Raw genomic sequence first — 21,874 nt, forward strand, 5'->3', positions numbered from 1 at the left:
GCATCAGTCCTTCCAATGAATATTCAGGACTGATTTCCTTTAGGATGGGGTAACAGTCAAGGGATAAGAAAAAAAGGCAAGAATGAATTGCACAAATCCCACCTTAGATCCACTAAACTGGAGCTGGGAGAAGCAGCAGTGATGTGATTTTTAGAAAAGACTCCCAAAATAATTCTGACAACCCCGTTTGTACTTGAGAGAACCACTGGTCTAACGGCACTTCCTGTGTGATCCTAATTGCTCTACTGGCTTTAGCTATGATCTATGCACTCATGTCACCTTAAATGGCGCAGCCCTAAATTTTGAAAACCTAAGGCATTTCCACATTGGGATGGTCAGTAAGTCCTAAAATTCAATATATCTGATATCATTTTTGTAGAGTGGCAGTAGGAGTAGTGGGAGAAGGCAATGGCACCCCACTCCAGTGTTCTTGCCTGGAGAATCCCATGGACGGAGGACCCTGGTGGGCTGCCATCTATGGGGTCGCACAGAGTCAGACACAACTGAAGAGACTTAGCAGCAGCAGCAGTAGTAGCAGTAACAGAAATAATAATAATACCCACCAAGAAGTGATTAGATAGCCTGGCTAAAAACAGACTCTATCCATCTACTGGAATACTCTGTTGCCATTTAAAGAAGCAAACCGAAATGCATAGGCTGTTTTGGGGAGAACGCTAAGATATATTAAGTAAAAAAGGCAAGGTAAAGAATAGCATGCACTTCACTACTCTTATTAGTGTTAGGGGGAAAAAAGGGGGTAAATGTAGTGTATGCACAGGAAACTTCTAGAAGGATACTCAAGAAACTTAACCATGATTCTTGCCAGAAAGTGGGACTAAGGATATGGTGTAGGAAGGAGACAGCCCTTTCACTGCATATTCATCTCTGCTGTTCAAATTTTTTACTGTATGTACACATTCTTTTTCAAATTAAAAAAAAAGCAATTAAAAGATACTATAAAACTATAGATATCTTTACATGCTATCTGAAAAAGGGCTTGTATCCAGAATACATAAAGAACCTCTATAAATGAAGAAGAAAAAGTAGACAACACAATGAAAAAAAAAAAAAACGAACAAAACGTCTGAACGGGCACTTCATAACAAGTTTTAGCCAAATGGCCAACAAAGAAAGATACTCAATTTCATCAGTCATGAGGAAAATGCAAGTTAAAATCGCATTGCTGCAACCCTACACGACTAAGTAGAAAGAGACAGTATTGATGTCTCTTTACAATATCAAGTATTGATGAAGACTATATCAAAACAATATTAAGTACTGATGAAGATGTGAAATGACCAAAATCCTCATACAGGTGACAGTAGTGTACACTGGCATAAGCACTTTAGAAACTGGCAGTGCCTACTAATTTAAACCAACATCTTGTAACCCAACAACTCTACTTCTGGGTGAAACAGCAAAAGAAATGCGTGCCTATATCCACCAAAAGATATGTGCAAGAATGTTCACAGCGGCATTATCCAGAGTACCCCCCACACCAAAAAACTCTAAAAAGTAGAACAGATAAGTTACGTGAGCATACAATAGAGTACCACAAAGCAGTGAAAAATCACTGCCTCTCTTACACAAATGTAGATGAATTTCTGAGTTACAATGCTGAGGGAAAGAAGCCAAACACAAACAAGTAAATTCCATATGATTCCACTTACATAACATTCAAACACAGACAAAACTAATCAAAGTTGGAGTTATCAACTAGGGTAGGACACAAGGAGACTCCTGCTGGGTGCCAGCCTGTGAGCCTATGTCAGTCTGGGTAGGCAGTGGTTACACAAAACCCAGGCATGAGACCCACACAGACACCTCACCAGAGAAGATTACAGATGAAAAGGAAGCATCTGAAAAGACGCTCAACATCATTTGTCACAAGGGAATTGCAAATTAGAACAAGATACCAAAATACACCTCTTAGAATGGCCAAAATCCAAAACAATGACATCAAATGCCAGGAAGGATATGTAGCAACAGAACCTCCTATTCACCCCTGATGGGAAAGCAAAATGGTACAACTACTTTGGAAAAACAGTTGGGCAGTTCCTTCCAAACTAAACATTCAAACTAAACATATTCTTATCATACATTCCAGCAATCACACTCCTTGGCATTCACCAATTAGAAAACGTATGTCTACATAAAACCTTGCACACAAATGTTGATTAGCAGCTTTATTTATAAATGCCAAGACTTGGAAGCAATCAAGATGTCCTTCAGTGGATAAATGGATAAGTGGATAAATGGATAAAACTCATACATCAAACAATGGAATATCATTTTGCTAAAGAGAAATGAGCTTTCAAGCATCTTCTTAAGTGAAAGAAGTCAATCTAAAAAGACTATTAACTGCATGATTCCAACTAGTACATGACATTTTGGAAAAAGTACAACTATGGAGACAATAAAAAGACTAACAATTGCTAGAGGATAGAGAAATGAACAGGCATAACACGGAGGATTTTCTGGACAGTGAAACCGTCCTATATGCTACTATAAAGATGCATACATGTCATCATACACCTGCCAAAACCCACAGAATGTAAAACCACCAGGAGAGAACCCTAACAGCAGCCGTGGACTCTGACAATGATTGTGTCAACGTACCGTCACTGACAGTGACCAGTAGACCACTAACGGGGATGCTGACAGTGAGAGAGGCCAAGCATGTGTGGGGACAAAGGAAATAGAGAAGCTCTCTGTATCTCCTGCTCAACTTTGCTTTGAATCTAAGCTGCTCTAAAAAATTACTTTTTTAATTCATCAAAGTGTACACTTAAAATATGTGCCATAAACAAAGTTAGGCCTCAATAAAAAAAAAAAAAAAAGGTAGAAAAAGATTTAAGAAGAAAAAAATTAAGATAATCTATAGCTTTATCCTTGAGGAGAGGCAGTGACTGGAAGGGCAGAAGGAAGGCTTCTTACAGGCGGGAATGTTATTTCTTGATACAAGCCCTGGTTACATTCACTTTGTGAATATCTGAATATTCACTTTGTGAAAATTCATTTCACTAGACACTTAAGACTTATGCATTTTGCACTATGAATGTTATACTTCAATAAAATATTTACATTTAAAAAAGGTATAAAAAAAAGGAAAACATAAATAAGTGGGACTATCAAACTAAAAAGCCTCTTCTACATAGCAAAGGAAATCAGTAACAAAATGAAAAGGCACTTTACAAATGGGAGAAAATATTTGTAAATCATATATCTGATAAGGAGTTAACACCCAAAATATATAAAGGACTCATGACTCAATACCAAAAACACAATCCAATTAAAAAGATGTGAACATTTTTCCAAAGACGACATACAGCTAGCCAACAGGAACATGAAAAGATGCTCTACATCACTAATCATCAGGGAAAAGCAAATCAAAATCACAGTGTGGCAGCACGCCACACCATTCACAACCACTACTATCAGAGAGCCGAGAGCTGTCAAACGCTGGCAAGGACGTGGAGGAAAGGGAACCCTTGTACACTGTTGGTGAGAATGTAAATTCGTGTAACTGTTATGGAAAACAGTACACGGCTTCCTCAAGAAATTAAAAAATTGATCTACCATATGATCCCGCATTCCCACTTCTAGGTATTTATCTAAAGAGAATGAAAACAGTAATTCAAAAAGATATGCACTCCATGTTCACTGCAGTATTACTTACAATAGCCAAGCCAAAGAAACAACCTAAGTTCTCATACACACACACACATTTTCTTTGTTCACTCATCCACTGACGAATAAATACATACACACGCATACAAAGAATGCAATCTTGCCACTTACAACAACATGGATGGACCCCGAGGGCATCATACTAAATGAAAATAAGTCAGATAGAAAAATACAAATAAATACTGTATGCTCTTACTTATATGTGGAATCTTTAGGGGTAAAAAGGGTAACATATACAGAACAGATTGGCAGTTGGTGGAAGCAGGAGGTGAGAGGTGGCGAAATGAGTGAGGGGGTCAAAAGGTACAAACTTCCAGTTATAAAATGAATGTCATGGGTGACTACAGTTAGTAATATTGTATTATGTATTTATTTGAAATTTGTGTATTTATTTGCCAAAAGGTAGACCTTAAAAGTTCTCATCACAAGAAAAATAATTTTGTAACTATGTATGGTGATGGGTGTTAACTAGAGCTACTGTGGGATCATTCTGCAGTATCTACAAAGAGCAAGTATAATGTTGTACACTTGAAACTAATGTGATATATCAACTATACCTCAATTTTTAAAATGTGATAAAAATATACTGACATGCTAATTCATCAAAATGCATACTCAACATTTCTAAAGTTAATCATGCCTTTCCCACAACCTGTTCATCATCTTTCAGATGGAATCACTTCAACTTAAGAAATTCCAAAGTACAAACTTTCTTCTACCAAACCAGACTTCACACACAACTGAGAGCTACATTAGAGGTTGCTTCTACCATTTCACACTGGACTTACAAATAAATGGATTCACAAAGGACCTTTCAAAAGCTAAACAGTGTGTAGGCAAAACTTCTATACCCACTATATGTGACTGACCATCTTTTACCCAACTGCACATGTCAGAAGTCTTGCTACCTCTCTTTTCCCTTCCATGCCCCCCAACCCCATCCCCCAACCAATCTGCCTCTGCTCTTACACTCAAGCCCTGCTCTTCAGTCCTCACTGCCCCAGTGCTATGGAGTGAAATGTTTGTGCCTCCCTAGTATTCACATGTTGAATCCTAATGTCCAGTGTGATGGTGTCTGGAGGTGAGGCCTTTGGGAAGCAACTGGATCATGAGGGCTCTGCTTAGATCATGGGTCAATACCCTTTTAAAAGCAGCTGGAGAAAAGTCCCTCATCCCTTCCACCATGGAAGGTTATAATGAGAAGACAGCAATAATGAGGAAGCTGGCTCTCATCAGACACCAAATCCACCCATGCTGTGGTCTTGAACTTCCAGCTTCCAGGACTGCAAGAAATAAACTGTTGTTTACAAGCCACCCAGTATATGGCATTTTGTTATCACAGCCCAAATACCCCGTTTTTAGCCTACATTCATTTGCAGCTCCCCTACCAGAGCATTCAGAGTTACTTTATCTAGGGTTCACAGACTCTATAGTCCACAGGTAGAAGTGCATTTAGATCTAACTGGTTTCCTTTGTGATCATCATGTTTTACTTTATGCATTATCCCAAAAAGGGGTCTGCAGGCTTCACCAGATTGCCAAAGAGATCCACAGCCCAAAAAGGTTTAAGTGTTCTAACTAGATTCTGCTTCTATGCTTATACCCTCCAATTCTCCTCCACACTGTGGTCAGGATAAATTTTTTGAAACATAAATATCATCTGCCATCCATACTTAAAATCCTTAAATATGGTACCAATGGCTTTCAGGATAAAATCTGAATTCAACAGCCCAACAATCAAGTAGGTTCCTGCTTGGCCCCTGCTCATCCCCTCAGCTTCATCTTGCCTTCCTCCATAGATGCAGCCAACATCCTGAATTGACTCAGCAATGCTCTGAGTTCAGTATGTTTTCTCACTCCTCCCTGTCTTTGCCTAAGCTGCTCCCCCTGCCTGGACAGCCCTTCCTCCCCTCTCCCTGTGGTTAACCCCTGCTCATCTTCCACTGCCAGCTGAAGCACCACCTCCTCAGAGAAGCCCTCCTGGCCATGCCACTCCCAGGCCTGGAAAGATGCCGTCAGTGTTCTCACGGCTCTGTGACCATCTCCACAGCACCTTCTGCAGGGTGTTTTGCTCATTTACGTCTGCCACCCCTTCCACACTGTGAGCTTTCTTAGAGCGGAAGCCAGAACAGGGTATAACATGCCTAGCAGAGCTCAAGACACACAATAGAGTACTTAACAATGCTTGCTGAACAAGGCTCTGGAAAACAGCCAAACCAGCTTAAGTCCAGTCAGAAACCTCATCTGGTCTGGAGATTACCATAAATGCAAACTGCCAGCTGAAGCAAGACAGTTCTGCATCTATTAATCTGCCACCAATGCTCCTTCATTCAAGGCTGAGAAGTTCAGATCAGATCAGTTAGCCCTTAATAAATGTAACTACCCTGGTCGGGCACTGTGCCAAAGGGCTTGACAGGCATTAGTTCACTAAACATCAAAGCAACTCTGGGATATTCTTTTTTAAACAAAAAGAGGCAAAGAGATAAACCACCCAAAATCAAGCAGAAAGTTATAAACTCAAATTTTCAAACCAGGTCTTTGATTTCAAAGCCATACCCAGCCACTGAGCTCAGATGTTTTCTGAAGATAAGAGATCAGCATGCCCTTCATCTTTGGAGGCATTTTGGAAGGGCCTAGGTTGGATGAAGGCTTCCCCAGTGGCTCAGCGGTAAAACATCGCCTGCCAATGGAGGAGACACTGGTTTGATCCCTGGGACAGGAACATCCCCTGGAGAAGGAAATGGCAATGCACTACAGTACTCTTGCCTAGGAAATCCCATGGACTGAGGAGCCTGGCAGGCTACAGTCCATGGGATAGCAAAAGTCAGACACGACTTAGCGACAAAACAAACAAACAGGCTGGATGAGAGAGGAGCCCTTCATTTGCCTCTTAGAAAATAAAAAACGTGTAATCCCCCAACCAACACTACAATTCTTTAAATTTAATGTAATTTCCCCCATGTATATTCTTGAAAAATCTTTTAAAATAGAAGGGCTGTGATTTTCTTCCCCCAAGAACAACAAATAAAGCAGGAAATGAGCAAAACATCGAACTCTCCTCATCAGGCTTGAGGTTGAAAAGGAAGAAGAAAAATACCTCTCCAAGGCATGAACTTGGTTGTGGCAACACCAATAATAAGAGAAAGCAGACTCTCGAAGGCCTGAGGCAGAGACACCACGAAGTACTCGCCTTTGAGAAGGTACTGTGAGGCTTCGCAGAAGATGGGGTTCTAACAGATGGAACACCAATCCTGCTGAAAGCGGCTGCCACTTCCACTAACTTTAGTTTGGAATTTGCACTACAGCTCTCATCCTATGATCTTTAGCACTTTCCTGTAAGACCCCTAGGGACTCACACCCTACACTTCAAGAAAAAACAGAATGTTTTCTTTAATCTCACCCACACCACCTGTTCACATTAGTTTCTCAACACCTTACAAATGTGGTCACCTCATATTTTGACTAGAAGTCGGTGACCACAAAGCATCTTCACTCCTGATTAACATGTTCCCCCATCCTCATCCCCCTTGCAAGCCAGTCCCCCCGACCACTTTGTGTGTCCTTACTCTTCCAACCCACCTCCAAATCAGTGTCTGATACACATCTGTCCAGTGAGTTTTCTGCATCCCAAAGTTAAACATAAAACCAGAACAGTCCATTCTTCCTGTCCCTAACTCCAACCAAAAACACATACAATGTAAGTAATTTATCTACAATGAAAACTATTCGGGTAAACCTAGGGACCATTCAACTATGGAATCATAAATATCTAGTCACCAGTTTAAAACCAAAGAGGAAAAAAAAATACAGCCTTTAAGGACACACTTCCACAGAAAAAATTTTCTGTGGCTATCATTTTCTAAATTAATACATACTGATATTTTTCAGATTGCAAACCCCCAAAGAGACTCTTAGAGTACACCATGTAACACTCCACACTTTTATAAAACTGTATCTTTATCACTTTAAGTTACAGCAACTGTTCCATTAGATCCTGTCCCACATTTAGCAAAAACAAAGATTAGCTTTACAAATAAAATGCACAGTTTAAACACATCTTGAAAGTGCTACAGTACTGCGGGGTGGGAGAAGGAGCGACATGGACAACAGGTAAAGCTAATTAACAGTGATCTATACAGATCCAGGGAATATAGGCCTCAGAGAGTACATGACTATGTCCCCCCAATCAACAAAGGAATAAACCAAAAGGTCCTCTAAGCAAGGATCTGTGTGGATCAACATGCAAAAAAACACCTTTATTTTTAGAGGTGAGTAGCACCATTTTGTGTTATACTAAAAGGGAAAGGCAAACTAGATAAAAATGTATAGGATCATACACTCTGAAAATTTTGTATAACATGCAAGTTTTACACACAAACATAATGACTTGAAAAACCTGGTTTTCTGGATTTCAATGACATCTGAAGAAAAGGAATACAGTCCATCCATTGCTAGGACAGACACCAAAAAAATCGTAAATCTAAAAACATACACTGAAATACACCACACTTTTTCCCACCTCCAGTTTATTATTTCTTGCAGGTTAATACACACCTGCACAGTTAAGAATGATTATATTATTCCATCTATTTTGCCTCATTCATTATGCTGAAAAAAATTCAGGAGAACTTTGCCAGCACATCTATCTATATAAGATATTCTAGAAAGGGTTGAAATTGAAAAACAATGACCTGAAATAGGCAGAGACTGTGAAAGTATGGAATGTGAAAGTGAAGTCGCTCAGTCGTGTCTGACTCTTTGCGACCCCATGGACTGTAGCCTACCAGGCTCCTCCGTCCATGGGATTTTCCAGGCGAGAGTACTGGAGTGGGGTGCCATTTAAATGATATGCAAAGCTCCCACCCAATCAATAGTCTCCGAATTCCTGCCCCATTCTTCTCGTTAGGTATCCATTAATCTAGAGGAACCTTCCCACACTGTGTTCAGGAATGTTACCAGCACAAACATGTAAGAAAACCACATGTCTGGCCCAAGAACTTGACTGCAGGAAGAGTATCTGCGATACTTTTGAATGGTTAAAATACTTCTTCCAGAAGTGTGGCTAAAAGAGTGTGATTATTTATATAAATGCACTTCAACTTACCGGTGTGTGTGAGTCCAGGAGACAGATAAGACATGAATAACTGTTACTTCACATCACTCCACTTAAGCAGCAAGAAATCAGAAAATGTATTCCCCAAAAAGTCCCAAGTACAACACCACCAACCTCACTCTTTACCAGGACTTCAATGAGGCAGCAGTGAGGCTACACAGAGCCTGTCCACTGCGGAGGTTCTGCGGCGTGGTCTGCCCCTGCTTCCCTTCTCCCCACACCAGACTGGTCACAGTTGCGGTCCATGATCTTTCCCAGAACATTCTTCTGCCCTAGTACAAAACTGCACCTGTCTTCTGATACAGGACACTTGGTACAGTAGAATGAACAGATGGAGTTAGCTAGTACTACATCTTCTTCCTACTGCATTCTCCCTTCCTCTGGTGAACAGCTGCAGCCATAATTTCAGATGTCCAGCTCTGCCCCCGGCCTCAAGGAATGACATGACATTTTCATTCATCTTGTGCCATTTCCTCAGTCCACTGTGTGGGTTTGCCCAATGCTGCTGGATAATCCAAGACACATTCCACCTTCCTCTGAATATAGAGACTTGAATTTATCAGAAAATCGAATGCATTTATCTCTGATCACATTTCAAAAGCTATCATATGAGATTCACATTTGTGAATCTACAAAAGTCACAGTCCAAAGGGCTTACCTTCAAAAATTCTCATTAAAGAGAAAAAAAAAAGATTCTCTATTAGTCCAACATCTCCCTGCATAGGCCTCTGAGGTTGCCAGTTTAATAAAGGTAAGAAAGGGGCAAAGATGACTGACCCAAAAGCTAACATGAAAAAAAAAGTTCAAATTATAGACCAACTTATACTGAAATTTTAATTCCCAAAAATGATCAAAGGAGCACTTCCTTTGTTAATCTGAATTAACAATAGCAGTGCTTCTCACTGCCTCTCACGCCAACATTCTAGAAGAACATTATCCAATAGAACTTTTCAGGAGGATAAAGTGTTCTATATTTGTGTTCCCCAATGGGGTAACCACCAGCTACTGAAAAATATTAGTTAAAATACAGCTAGCATAACTGAAAATTGAATTTTTATTTAGTTTTAATTAGTATGAATTTTAATAGCTATATGTAGCTAGTGGCTACCATACTGGACACACAATTCTAGAATACAGTCTTAGATTCTGATTCTTAAAAACTTCAAATGAAGCTCTTTAACTTCCCTTCTGCATTAAACACACACAGAAAATTTCTTCCTTATTATCTCATTCAACAACATAATTTTGTTACCTAGGGACCCAGCCCAAAGCAGGATCAGCCTGTTTATCAAACCCCCTAGCAGAACAGAATGATATCAGTCATCCACCCAGGTGGAATGAAGGCTTTCTTTTGCAAACCACTCTGGCACAATGTCCCACAACAAGGCTGAATCTGAACAATTTAAGTGTCTCATTAAAATTATATTAATAAAAGTTTTGAGTTGTGACTGGCCAACTTCCTACATGTGGGTTTGTTGACATACTGAACTTAACCTTTCTTCAAAAAGAAAAAGAACGTTTAACTTCAATCTTGATCATTAATTATTATGGTAGTTCACAACTTTGCATCAGTTTGCACAGACACGACCTCCTCATGACCTAATAAATTCAAATAATATTAGCTCTCACCCTCTTCATACTCTGCCCTCAATAAATATTTAATACACGGGTTTTTTTTTTAAAGAACTCTATATATTCAAAGAATTCTTAGCCCTCTGATTTTTCTAGTTTCTGGTTAATTTATGAAAGCTAATGTTAACTTTAATAGCCAATTAAGGACTATGAAAGAGATTTTTAGTCAAAACTTTTCACCAGACAAAAAATTGGGTTTGCCTTTTTTTTGGGGGGGGGGAGGGCAGGCGCGGTGAGAGTAGTGAATGGGAAAGAGAAGAGTGAATGGGGAGGAGAAAAGGATTATACCAAAAAAAGCATTATGAACTATATTGTTAACTGGATCTAACTCTAAAAAGGCATTGACTCAAAACAATGTAAACAAAGACCATGTTTTCATTAAAAAAAAAAAAAATTATCTCCCTGTGTTCCATCCATCACATCAAAGGGCAAATTTTGTATTTTCTGGATACCTTAAATGTATTCAGGAAAATGGGGCAAACAGATAGATAAACATACTGACAGTAAACGGGCTTCCCAAGTGGTGCAGTGGTAAAGAATCTGCTTGCCAATGTTGGAAATGCAAGAGACAAAGGTTCAATCCCTGAGTTGGGAAGATCTTCTAGAGGAGGAAATGGCAACCTACTCCAGTATTCAGGATTATTCAGGAAAATCCTATGAAGAGAGCCGCCTGGTGGACTACAATCCACAGCATCACAAACAGTCAGACATAAATGAGCACATGTGAGCACACGCACACACACATGAATACTTCATTTAAATCATTTTGCATCTTCAGATGCACACAAAATTCAAAAGATGCAGAGTAAAACTGCGTGACTCCTTGACATTTACCCAAAGGAGCTGAAAACTGATGTCTACAAAAACCTGCACGCGGATACTGATAGCAGCTGTATCTGTAATTGTCAACACTTAAAAGCAACCAAGATGTCCTTCAGTAAGTGAATGGATAAACTGATACCTCCAGACAATCGAACCTTTTAAGTGCTGTAAAAAAAAAAAAAAGAGCTAACAAGCCACAAAAAGACATGAAGAACCTAAATACATATTTTAAGTGAAAGAAACCAACCTGAGAAGGCTACCTACTGCATGATTCCAACTATATGACATTCTATAAAAGGCAAAACTACAGACAGAGTAAAAAGATGAGTGGTTGACAGGGGATGGGAGGAGGGAGCAATGAACAGGTAGAGCACAGAGGATCCTTACAGTAGTGAAAACTACTCTATACACTATAATAGACACATGTCACTATACAGTCATCCAAACCCATAAACCGTACACCACCAAGAGTGAACTGTAGTGTACACCATGGACTTTGGTGATAAAGACTTGTCAAAGTAGATTCATCACTGTTATAAACACACCACTGTGGTGGAGACGCTGATAACAAGGGAGGCTGTGCATGGATGGAGCAAGGGGTATATGGGAAATCTCTGTACCTTACTCTGTTTTGCTCTGAACCTAGAACTGCTCTAAAAACATAAAATCTTGTTTAAAAAAGTCTGTTGTTGTTTCTTAGTCACTAAGTCATATCTAACTCTTTTGTAACCCCACGGACCGTAGCCCACCAGGTCTATGAGACTTCCCAGGCAAGAATACTGGAGTGGGTTGCCATTTCCTTCTCGAGGGGATCTTCCTGACCCACGGATCCAACCTGCATCTCCTGCAATGGCAGGCAGCTTCTCTACCACTGAACCACCAGAGAAGCCCTAAAAAAATTTAAAATAAATAAAACTGCACAAATGAGCTGCTTTGTGTTTAAGAGAATGTTTAAGGAGGGGTTTTCTAATCAAATGGATAATTAGTGACATCACTGGAATGAACACTCTACTGATTAACTACTGAATCATGCTGTGTTCACATGGAATTTAAAAGCCCAGGTTAAGCTGGGTGAAGCGTGGCAACATGTTCCAAGTGGAAGACAAACTGAAAAATCAAAAATGAATGTGAGCGAGAGGGCCACACACTGCCAGGAGCCAAGCATACTTGGCAGATAACTCACAGAGTGACAGAAGCCGAGTTCTATACCAATTCCCAAAGCCTGGTCTCAGAGACCATAAAAGAAATAATAAAAATAAATAACCTCTGTTTAATCTAACTAGTCAGTGTCTTGGCTGAATCAACTTTCTACTAGTAACCAATTCAGCAACAGAATTTATTTTTTAAGATTACTCTTGATCTCTGCTCTAACCCCATCTTTATTTAAAATTCATCATTATTTAGCAGATCTAGTTGGTAAGTAAAATGCCTCTCAACAGAATAGATCACAAACATGAAACACTAATAAAATCTATTTTCCTAAAGAAAATGTACCCATGTAATATTTCTTTTATGACATGATTCATTAGAAAATAAATCATGAATGTCTTTTTATCAAAACAATGAGACTTTTACCAAATAAATCCTGTATCTAAAACACTCCATTATTCCCTAAATATCTGACTGATCATTTATATCTACCATACTTTAAATTTCCTTACAAAAAAAAAATCATACTTCTCAAAGTTGCCATTAAATAACACTGTGATTGAGACTGTCTCCAATTGTAAAGGCAGAATATCAATAGTTTTAATTAGATATTTATACTTAATAAGTAGAATTAGGAAAAAAAAGTCCACCTTTCCACATCCTAATTAATTATCCTTTCTATTAACCTATAATACACTCAGTATCTTCTTCTTTTCTTCCTTTTTATATAATAGTCTAGGTCTACTCTTTGAACAACTTTTGAAAATATTTGTGAAGACTCTATATCCCTCAGTACACTGTTTCAACGAATACCACTTATATCTATATAATTTAAAAGTGCTTTTACATATATCTGTATTTCAACTAAAGAAAATGCACCAATTGACTATTTCATTTCAGATTTGACAATCACAAACTAGCTTGATTTCTGCATGATTACTGAATGCCTAAAATAAGCCAAGGAAATGCTCATGCTTGTATTTCACTAAAAATTTTCAGGGAAAAAATTGTTTATGGTCATTAACTCTGAAAACATTTATGAGCTACACAAACATCTTCCAAATTTTATAAAGAGGTAAACCTTCAACAGTTTGCAAGGTAGCAAAGCTTCCCACAGGTCTCTCTGTAACACAGTAACTTAATTACCTCCATACAATTTCACAATACAAAACTAGAAACAGTATGTGTTCCAAGCACTAACATATTTGCACTGCTGCTCCTCCTGGCATTCTCCTTCCTAACTGCATTACCACAAGACCCACCTGAAAGCTCTGCTATTTCAACCAACCCCAACTGACTGGTGTCCTGAGTGGATAATGCTGGGCAGCAAATCCTACAGCCTAAGTCACTGGAGAGAAGAGCAACCCTAAAGGAACGGCCTTTAGTCAGCTAATGCCAGAACATTCTGCTAAGAGGCTCCTCTGCAAAGGCCTGGGTGTGGGCCCTGGCTAGCTGACTTCACAGACCTGTGGCTTCCAAAGAGTGCAATGCTGACTAAAGTTTTTACAACACCCTCACCTTCATGTTCATGAAAGGAAAAGCCAAGATACCTCCTCAGTGGCGTCTCTCCAGTCTCCCTGGCTCATAGACACACCTTCTCCCAAGTCTTCTGTACCTCTTGACTTGGCAACATGCCACAAACATACAGACACCTCATTCTCTCTCACACACACACAATCATACCCACATACCCAGGCAACTCTCAAGATCATCCAATAATCTTTCACATTAAAGAAAGTCACCTCACAACCCACTCAAAGTTCTTCGACAGCTCCCCAGTGCACTCAGGACAAAAATCCAAAGTCTAAAGCATCACCTATGGAGCCCTGTGTCACTAACTGCTCTCATCACTTCAGCCACATTTCCAGCTGACCTGTCTTCACAATCTACCAGTCCTCTACAATGAACTTTCAGCTCCTCAAATTTGTAGTGCCCTAACATTCAGTCCTTCACCCATGCTATCCCCTCAACCTAAAAGAAATCACTCTTCTATTTCCATTCTCTCTTAATCTTCCTACAGGTCTAGGCTGGGCAACACCCTCCAGTCTAGCTTCCTCTCTCTCTTCTTCAACTGTAGTAGGTGCCCCTTCCAATACACCCTCAGTTCAGTTGCTCAGTTTTGTCTGACTCTGCAACCCCATGGACTGTAGCACGCCAGGCTTCCCTGTCCATCACCAACTCCCAAAGCTTGCTCAAACTCATGTCCATTGAGTCGGTGATGCCGTCCAACCATCTCATCCTCTGTCGTCCCCTTCCCCTCCTGCCTTCAATCTTTCCCAGCATCAGGGTCTTTTCCAATGTATCTAATGCACCCTACACCAAGCCGAATACACTCATTGTAACTAGTGTTTCACTCTTCTATGCCCCTTGCTCCCAGAGAACAGTGCCAGTGCTCCTCTTGTCTATTGTACCAGAGCCGCTCAAATATTTGCTAAATACATTCTAAGTTTACTTAATGAATGTAACTTAATATGAATGCAGCCCATAAATAAGGGAAACATGTCCAAAGTCAGTCAAGATATAATGGAATCTAGGCAGCAATTTCCTTATACTTTCGTATAAAGTGCAAACTACAAATGCGTTTAGGAAAGGTTAAAACATTATACATTAAAAAGAACACCTTTCATCATAAAAATATTAGTTTTTTTCCAACTCCTGTTAGTTCTTCCTTGGTGGTTCAGTAATAAAGAATTCATCTGCAAAGCAGGAAACTAGGGTTTGATTCCTAGGTCATGAAGATACCCTGGAAAAGGAAACAGCAACCCACTCCAGCATTCTTGCCTGGGAAATCCCATGGACAGAGGAGCCTGGCAGGCTACATACAGTCCGTGGGGTTGCAAAAAAGTTGGACACAACTTAGTGACTAAACAACAAATAACAAATTCCTATTAGGCAAACTGTAGTTCATAAAAAGTATCATAATGAAAGTACCAAAAAAGCAGCTCTGGTTGCTTCTCAGTCAAGTCTGGTATGAGCGTAACTATTCCTCTCTACCACCAAACACGCCTTGCATTACTCAGAACCTTGCTCAGTTTCTAAGTCCTGACATAGATCTTTTATTAAGGGTTCCACTTATAATAATGGTCCCAAGGACATAAACGTGTTGCCAGGAAATAGACCTGATACATCCTGGGCATTAGCTGCCACTGGCAGCTACTTTCTTTGAGCCACATGTCTTCTTATGAGTTACAATCTGAGGCTTGTGACACCAGATTTTTCCAGGGCAGCAGACTTATGTCATAAACGTGATGGTACTAAGCACTCTAAAGAGCTCACCAGCTCCACCCTGAAATCCCTGAATGCAAAGGGAAGCTTTCCATCTGTAAATAAAGCCTCAGTTTCCCCAGCTATATATAGAGAATGCTTCCCACTTAGTAAGATTTTTGTGGGAATTAGACAGCCTATGAAAGTACTTAGCAGACAACATCATTATTATTTTCAAGTCAAAAAGACGGGGAGACTACAAAACCTAAGATATTTTCACATCTTCAGAACTTTTGGTAACCCAATAACTTATTTTTCACTAATATCCTTTCAGCAAGAAATTTCTGTGAAACAAAAGGCAGAAAGATGAGGAAATGGGAATCGATTTTTTTTTTTTTTTTGGTCCTAACCTTTGATTACAAACTCCACAGTAATCTACATTAAGATCCACTTTCTAATTTATCTCTGCAGTCCCAAAAATCATAGCCTTAATTTCTACTTCAATCATCCCTAGGACCTGAAAGACAGTAAAGATACATCTTCAATACATCTTTCCAAAATGCTCTCACAAGAAATAATCATTTCCTTACTGCCTCGATGCACCTCCGAATATACTGAATCTTTGGAAAATAAAACAAAAAAGCTAAATCACAAAAGTTAGCTTTCAAGGTCTCCAGTTTCTTTCCAATAGACCTAGAGTCATGAGTTATAATGGAAGCACCTGTCGGGTAAAACGGGTGGCAATCCTTAAAACTCCAAGTGTAACAAGAACTTAAACTGTAATTACAGGTGGTAAAGCTGACTTCCCACCTCATACATTTTCACTCTAACACAGGATGGCCAAATAATAATATAGGCTGGCCAAGGTGAACATTTTTATCATTAAAAAAAGAAATGGAAGAGAATTTGAGCCAATTAAGCATACAGGCTCTCACGTTCCTAAGTCAAGCTGACTTGAGGTTTGTTTGTTGTTGTTTTTTTTTGACAAGGAAATCTTAACAGATCTTCTGAAACGTGTTTTGAATCAAGGTGAGAGACCTCAAGAGTCTTGTAACTTTACCCAAGCCTGGGTTCTGGGCTCAACTTTTTAAAATGGGTGACGTGTGAACAGCTTCCTAAAAGCAAATGGGACTAGGATATAATTTAGGAAGTGATGATGCAAGTCTCTGGGGGACAGGGAGGAGGGGAGGTGAAAAAGTCAGAGGAAATACCCTCCCGGTTCCTGGGGGCACCAACTCAAGACCAAGGAGGGGAGGAAGGACCGGCCTCCAAAAGCCGAGGGAAGGGGGCACCCCCAGCTCCAGCCGGAGGTGCCAACGCCGCCCCCTCACCCTTCCCGCGGCCCTGCCCCCCTCACCCGTGGCCCGGGAGGCCCCTTTCGGCCCAAGCCTCCGGCAGGCGAGTCCCCGAGGGTGGCAGCGCACCCCAGGCAGGGCCTTCTCGGCCCACCGCACCCCCCCAGCTCCCCCCAGCCTGGAGCCCCTCCCCGCAGGCCCGGCCTGGGCCCAGCCCGAGGGTTCCGGCCTCGCCGGGCCCCGAGGCCTGCCCTGGCAGCTCCGGCGCCCGCGCCCCGGCCCCCGCCCCCACCCGGCAGGGCACTCACCCCCAGAAGCCGCAGGGACAGCGAGGCGGCAGACTGGGCGCTTTGCTGCGCTCGCTCCCAGCGTCTCCCATGGTGCTCGGCGGCGGCGGCGGCGGAGCTCGGCGGCGGCAGCGGTGGCAGCGGCTGGGCCTGGGCCCCGCTCGAAGGAGGCGGCGGCGGCGGCGTCGGGGGGCTCAGGGCGGGGGGAGGGGAAGGGAGCGGGCGGGCGCGCGGGCGGGCGCGAGTCCGGGGCTCCGAGCCGGGATTCCAGGCCGGTCAGCTGGAGGCGGGCCGCACCACTCGGCCTGCGGAGACGGGGGGTGGGGGTGGGGGGAGGCCGGGGAGGAGGCGCGGAGAGTAAGAGGGAGGGGAGCTGAGGAGGTGGGGCGTGCGGGTGAACCGAGGACCGCGGGGCGGGGAGGAGGGAAGACCCGGCGCCCTCGGCAGCTCCCACCGCCGCTCCCAGCCACAGCGATGTCCCGTGCGGCGGCGCTGGGAAGGACCTCAGGCCCCCACCGCCGGCTCCGGCGTAGCAGCGGCCGCTGTGAAAGCCGCGGCCCCGCTCGCTCCGTAACACCCTCCCCTCCCCCAGAGGCTGCGCTGACCGGACAATGGCCGCTCCGCCCCCTCCCCGCCTTGCGCACCCCTCCCGAGGAGTCACACAATGGTCTCGCCCGGGGGGGTGAGGGGAGCCGCCGCCGGAGCCCAGCAGCTGATCAGCTGGGCGCCGGGCGTGCCACTTTGTTCAGCTCCTCAAATGAAGAGGACGGGGCCGTGGGCAGAGCCGAGACCGCGGGGCTGTCACTCGGCGACAGGCCTCGGTGGCTTTCGTATCCTTCGGAACTTTTAAAGTCTGAGGGAAACTTAACCTTCCCCCGCCCCGTATGAAGAAGGGGAAAGCACGCTGCTGAGTACTCTGGGGCACGTTGCCTCCCCCGAAACGGGAGTGGTACGCCCCAAGCGAGAAGGGGGGAGGAGCAGACTAGTTGTTTAAGGGTAAGTTGGGCCGGTCCCGGAGCGGCGGCCGAGCATCGCGCATGCGCCCGGAGACCCCGTAAGCCGGCTCGGGGAGGGGCTCGGAGGAGCGCTTCCAAACCCGGAAGTGGGGCTCGGTCTTCTTGGGGCCGTCGGGGTCTTCAGCTAGCCGAGAGGTGCATGGACCCTGCTCTCCTGCCCCTGGGAGATGTCGGGGGGCATTTCTCAGTGAACTGCTAACCCCTGAAAAATCTCTCTTCCTAGGTCTCCTACACCCAAGCTCACTCTTCCTGTTCCACCCGGAGAACTGGTCTCCCTTTGGCAGCGGTAAACTTTTGGGAATGTCCCTCCTCTCCTCCGCACCAGCAATGGAGAGGGGGCAAGAGGGTAGTGTCTTGGTCAGATTCCGTGCTCTTCTATGCCTATCGGTGTCCCCAGCCTTAGAGACACGAGTTCACTCCCTTTGCCGAAGCGAGGACAGCGTCTTTTCTTACTGGAGTGGACATTTTGGTTTTCGGAGGGTAACTATGGCCAAATCAGTGATGGAAATTTGGGAAGTGACCACAAAGTTTGAGCCACTAAAAAAACGAGTCCTTTAGCGCTCATTGTCTTTTAATCCTGAACCCATTCTGAGTTTCAGCCAGTCGTGAGCAGAAGGTAATTATTGATGACTAATTTCAACAAGGAGCAAATTTCCACCAGATCTGGAGAAATGACCCAAAGCTGAGGCCCTTATGGGCGAACTTCTCACTTCTCACTTCTCAGTCCCTGAGAAGCTTCCTGTCTCTTTTTTTTTTTTTTCCTTGTTTTCTTTTCTCACAGTTTAGCATGTTCACAGGCGGACTTGAAGACCATCCACAGGGGCCTTGAACCCCTTTTCCTGGCACAGAGAGGAGGAGGGCTTGCCAGTTGACAACCACAAACCCTATTGTAAACAGACGTTGCTTGCTGTCCCCTCCTGCCCCTCACCAATTAAAGTTTTCTAAATAGTCACAATTATTTTAAGTTCAATGCTGCTGCTGCTGCTAAGTCGCTTCAGTCATGTCCGACTCTGTGCAACCCCATAGACGGCAGCCCACCAGGCTCCCTAGGATTCTCCAGGCAAGAACTGGAGTGGGTTGCCATTTCCTTCTCCAGTGCATGAAAGTGAAGTCGCTCAGTCGTGTCCGACACCACTGAGCTCCCTCGCTCATAGCACTGGTAGGAAATGCCCATTTTTGTTTGTACATGCTCTGTGGACTTATTAAGGTTCTTGTTGCTTCTTCTGACTTCTAATAATCTGGGAGAGACATAAGTGAGCGGGCCTGAAGAGAGATCTTAGGGGCCCACCTACCTCCTATCTCATAAATAGCAAAGATCCCACTTAGTTTAGCATTCCTCCTAAACAGGCTCTTACTGATAAAAACAGTTATTGCAAAAATCAAACCACTTAAAGCCAAAGCACTCCCCAAATGAAATGGTGATTTATTTTGCTTAATATTTAGTTTCGACTTTGTGGATTTTCACAAGACTTCAATAAATATTTCTGTCAAAAGCCTATAGAGTGGATGAAGTCATACGGCACACCTAGCCATCATTGAGCTTGTGTTTCCTTAAATCTTCACTTAAACTGACATAAAATTGCCATTCATAAAAGATTTACAGCCTTTGAGTTTAACAAACTGAGATTAAGTGGGACTCTTGCTGTTAGCATCTTGACAACTTTCTATTGTATGTGGGGAAAAAAAAAAACCCTAAAAGCAAAAGGAAATTTTTATGTAAAACATGATTGTCATCTTACAAACTGCTTGTCTACCTGTATGTTTGCCAGTTATTCAATTTAACAAGCATTTATTAAGTACCCAGTATGTACCAGGCATTTCCTAAGGCTTTGTCCCTCCTATTCCCCTCTGCCCCTTCCTCTCTTACCCAGCACACCTCTACTGCCCCTTCATTCATTTATTACCTCTGTGTCTCCCGTACTCTGATCAGGCAGAATTGGTCCCTCCTTCTTCTGCCCAGATAGTCCCCATTATAGGCCTAGGAAATTTATATGTCTGTGTGTTCTCACAAAACCTAGCTCCAAAAGGACTAGCTCTTAGAAATTGCTGTTAATGTACCCACAACCAAGTGGGGTATTACCTAGATTAATTTTATTACCAAATACTGTTGTTTTATTTCTATATATACCTTTCTGTTAGTGCATGCTCTGTGGACTTGTGGGCTCCACCAGTCTCAGTGGGACTGCAGCAAACTCAATCCGTGTTTGTTGAATGAAAGAGCTAATCTGATAAAAGTCACTCTTAGTCAAGGCTCTTTTGTCTGCCAGTACAGAAACCTACTGAAACTTCTTTGTGAAAAAAAAAAAAAAATTAAGGAAATAATCTTATAGAACCCAAAGGCCCAGAGAGCAACAAGATCTCACGAAGGACTGTAACAATGATTTAACTTACCAGCATGAAGCCCAGTAGGTATTCCTTCATTATCTCTTTTTCTCCCTGGTCGAATGTTGTTCTCTCTACAGAGCTGCTTCATTCTTCTTTGCAGACTTGCCTTCACTGCTTCTCTGGGAACATAGTAGAACATGGCTGTCCACGTTTACATATCCTCGCTTCCAGAACATGGCTGTCCAAGCTTACGTATCTTCATTTCAAGAACTAACAGAGATTGGGACTTCCCTGGTGGTCCAGAGGCTAAGACTCTGTGCTCCGAATTCAGGGTCCCTGGGTTTGATCCCTAGGTCGGGAAACGAGATCCTGCATGCTGCAACTAAATAATCCGTATGCCTCAAAGAAGATCACAGATCCTAAGTGCTGCAACTAAGACCCAATGCAGCCAAATAAATATTTTTTAAAAAAGAAATTGGAAATAGCCAAGAATTTAGAACTTGTAGAGATTAATTAGCATCTATGAACCTCACTTCCCAGGAGAAAGAACTTTATTGATCTAAATCATGACATATTGTCTATTCCTCGTACAGTCTCCTTTAGCCAGTGGAGCGTAATGTAGTCAGGGCTCTTTGCTTTATAATGCAAACATGGCTGCTAGAGGCCCACCCTTGTAGCCTACAGTTCTCAAAGAAGATCAGTGATATTCTTGGCAAAGATTCCAAAAGGTGTCTACCACAGACCAAAACAGGAATAAATGGGCAGCCTGAAATTGAAAAGCGTATAGAACAATGGACAAGTTCAAGAATTTTCCAACAAAGGAACTGCTATTTAAACTATTTCAGGCCTAAATTTAAATGGCACTCCCTCAAATAAGCCTTCACTAATACCCTGCACCAATTAAAATTATGTTACTCCATTTTTATCTTCTGTGGCACTTAAATATTTATTTGTCTCCTCTCCAAAGATCATGGCTGTTTACTGCTATATACATAATGCCCTGGGCATATTTGGTTGGCATTCAATAAATGTTTGTTGAATGAATACAAAAGCACAATAATTTGTTCTATCAATGTGAGACTCATATATGAATTGGCATCCTAATCAGGCTATCCTGGGGAAACGTCTCCATCACCACTCAAATCACCTGAAGGCACTGAAGCTCACAGTGAACTTTTTTGTTACACAGCAGTTGTAAGAAATAAGACCCAGTGTTCATCTGCTTCCTCTTATTATCTTCCTACTGCTGCTAAGTCACTTCAGTCGTGTCCGACTCTGTACGACCCCATAGACGGCAGCCCACCAGGCTCCCCCGTCCCTGGGATTCTCCAGGCAAGAACAT

The 21,874-nt window shown here is 42.4% G+C and overlaps 1 protein-coding gene and 1 long non-coding RNA gene across 7 annotated transcripts in view; one reads left to right on the plus strand and one right to left on the minus strand.

Annotated features, from left to right (window-relative positions):
* ZFAND3 (zinc finger AN1-type containing 3) overlaps nucleotides 1-17,446 on the minus strand; it is a 327,274-nt gene extending 309,828 nt beyond the window's left edge. The window contains exon 1 of one of the 4 annotated variants that reach the window (XM_055571518.1): nucleotides 17,213-17,426. In XM_055571518.1, the coding sequence (XP_055427493.1) occupies nucleotides 17,213-17,283 (71 nt within the window). In that variant the 5' untranslated portion in view covers nucleotides 17,284-17,426. Of the gene's footprint in view, nucleotides 1-17,212 lie in introns of all 4 variants that reach the window. The other 3 variants (XM_055571516.1, XM_055571517.1, XM_055571522.1) reach the window with 3 other exon arrangements.
* A 128-nt stretch (nucleotides 17,447-17,574) lies between these two features.
* On the plus strand, nucleotides 17,575-21,592 carry LOC129645944 (uncharacterized). 3 transcript variants are annotated; one of them, XR_008711594.1, is made up of 3 exons: nucleotides 17,575-18,187; nucleotides 18,431-18,687; nucleotides 18,989-19,075. It is a non-coding gene; the product is annotated as an uncharacterized LOC129645944 (long non-coding RNA). The 3 variants fall into 3 exon arrangements; XR_008711593.1 differs by lacking the exon at nucleotides 18,989-19,075 and adding an exon at nucleotides 20,693-21,592 and having other exon boundaries at nucleotides 17,577-18,187; XR_008711595.1 differs by lacking the exon at nucleotides 18,989-19,075 and adding an exon at nucleotides 20,693-21,592 and having other exon boundaries at nucleotides 17,578-18,187; nucleotides 18,431-18,553.
* Nucleotides 21,593-21,874: the final 282 nt, after the last annotated feature.

The sequence above is a fragment of the Bubalus kerabau genome, chromosome 3 (assembly GCF_029407905.1).
Source record: "Bubalus kerabau isolate K-KA32 ecotype Philippines breed swamp buffalo chromosome 3, PCC_UOA_SB_1v2, whole genome shotgun sequence".
Lineage (NCBI taxonomy): Eukaryota > Metazoa > Chordata > Mammalia > Artiodactyla > Bovidae > Bubalus > Bubalus kerabau.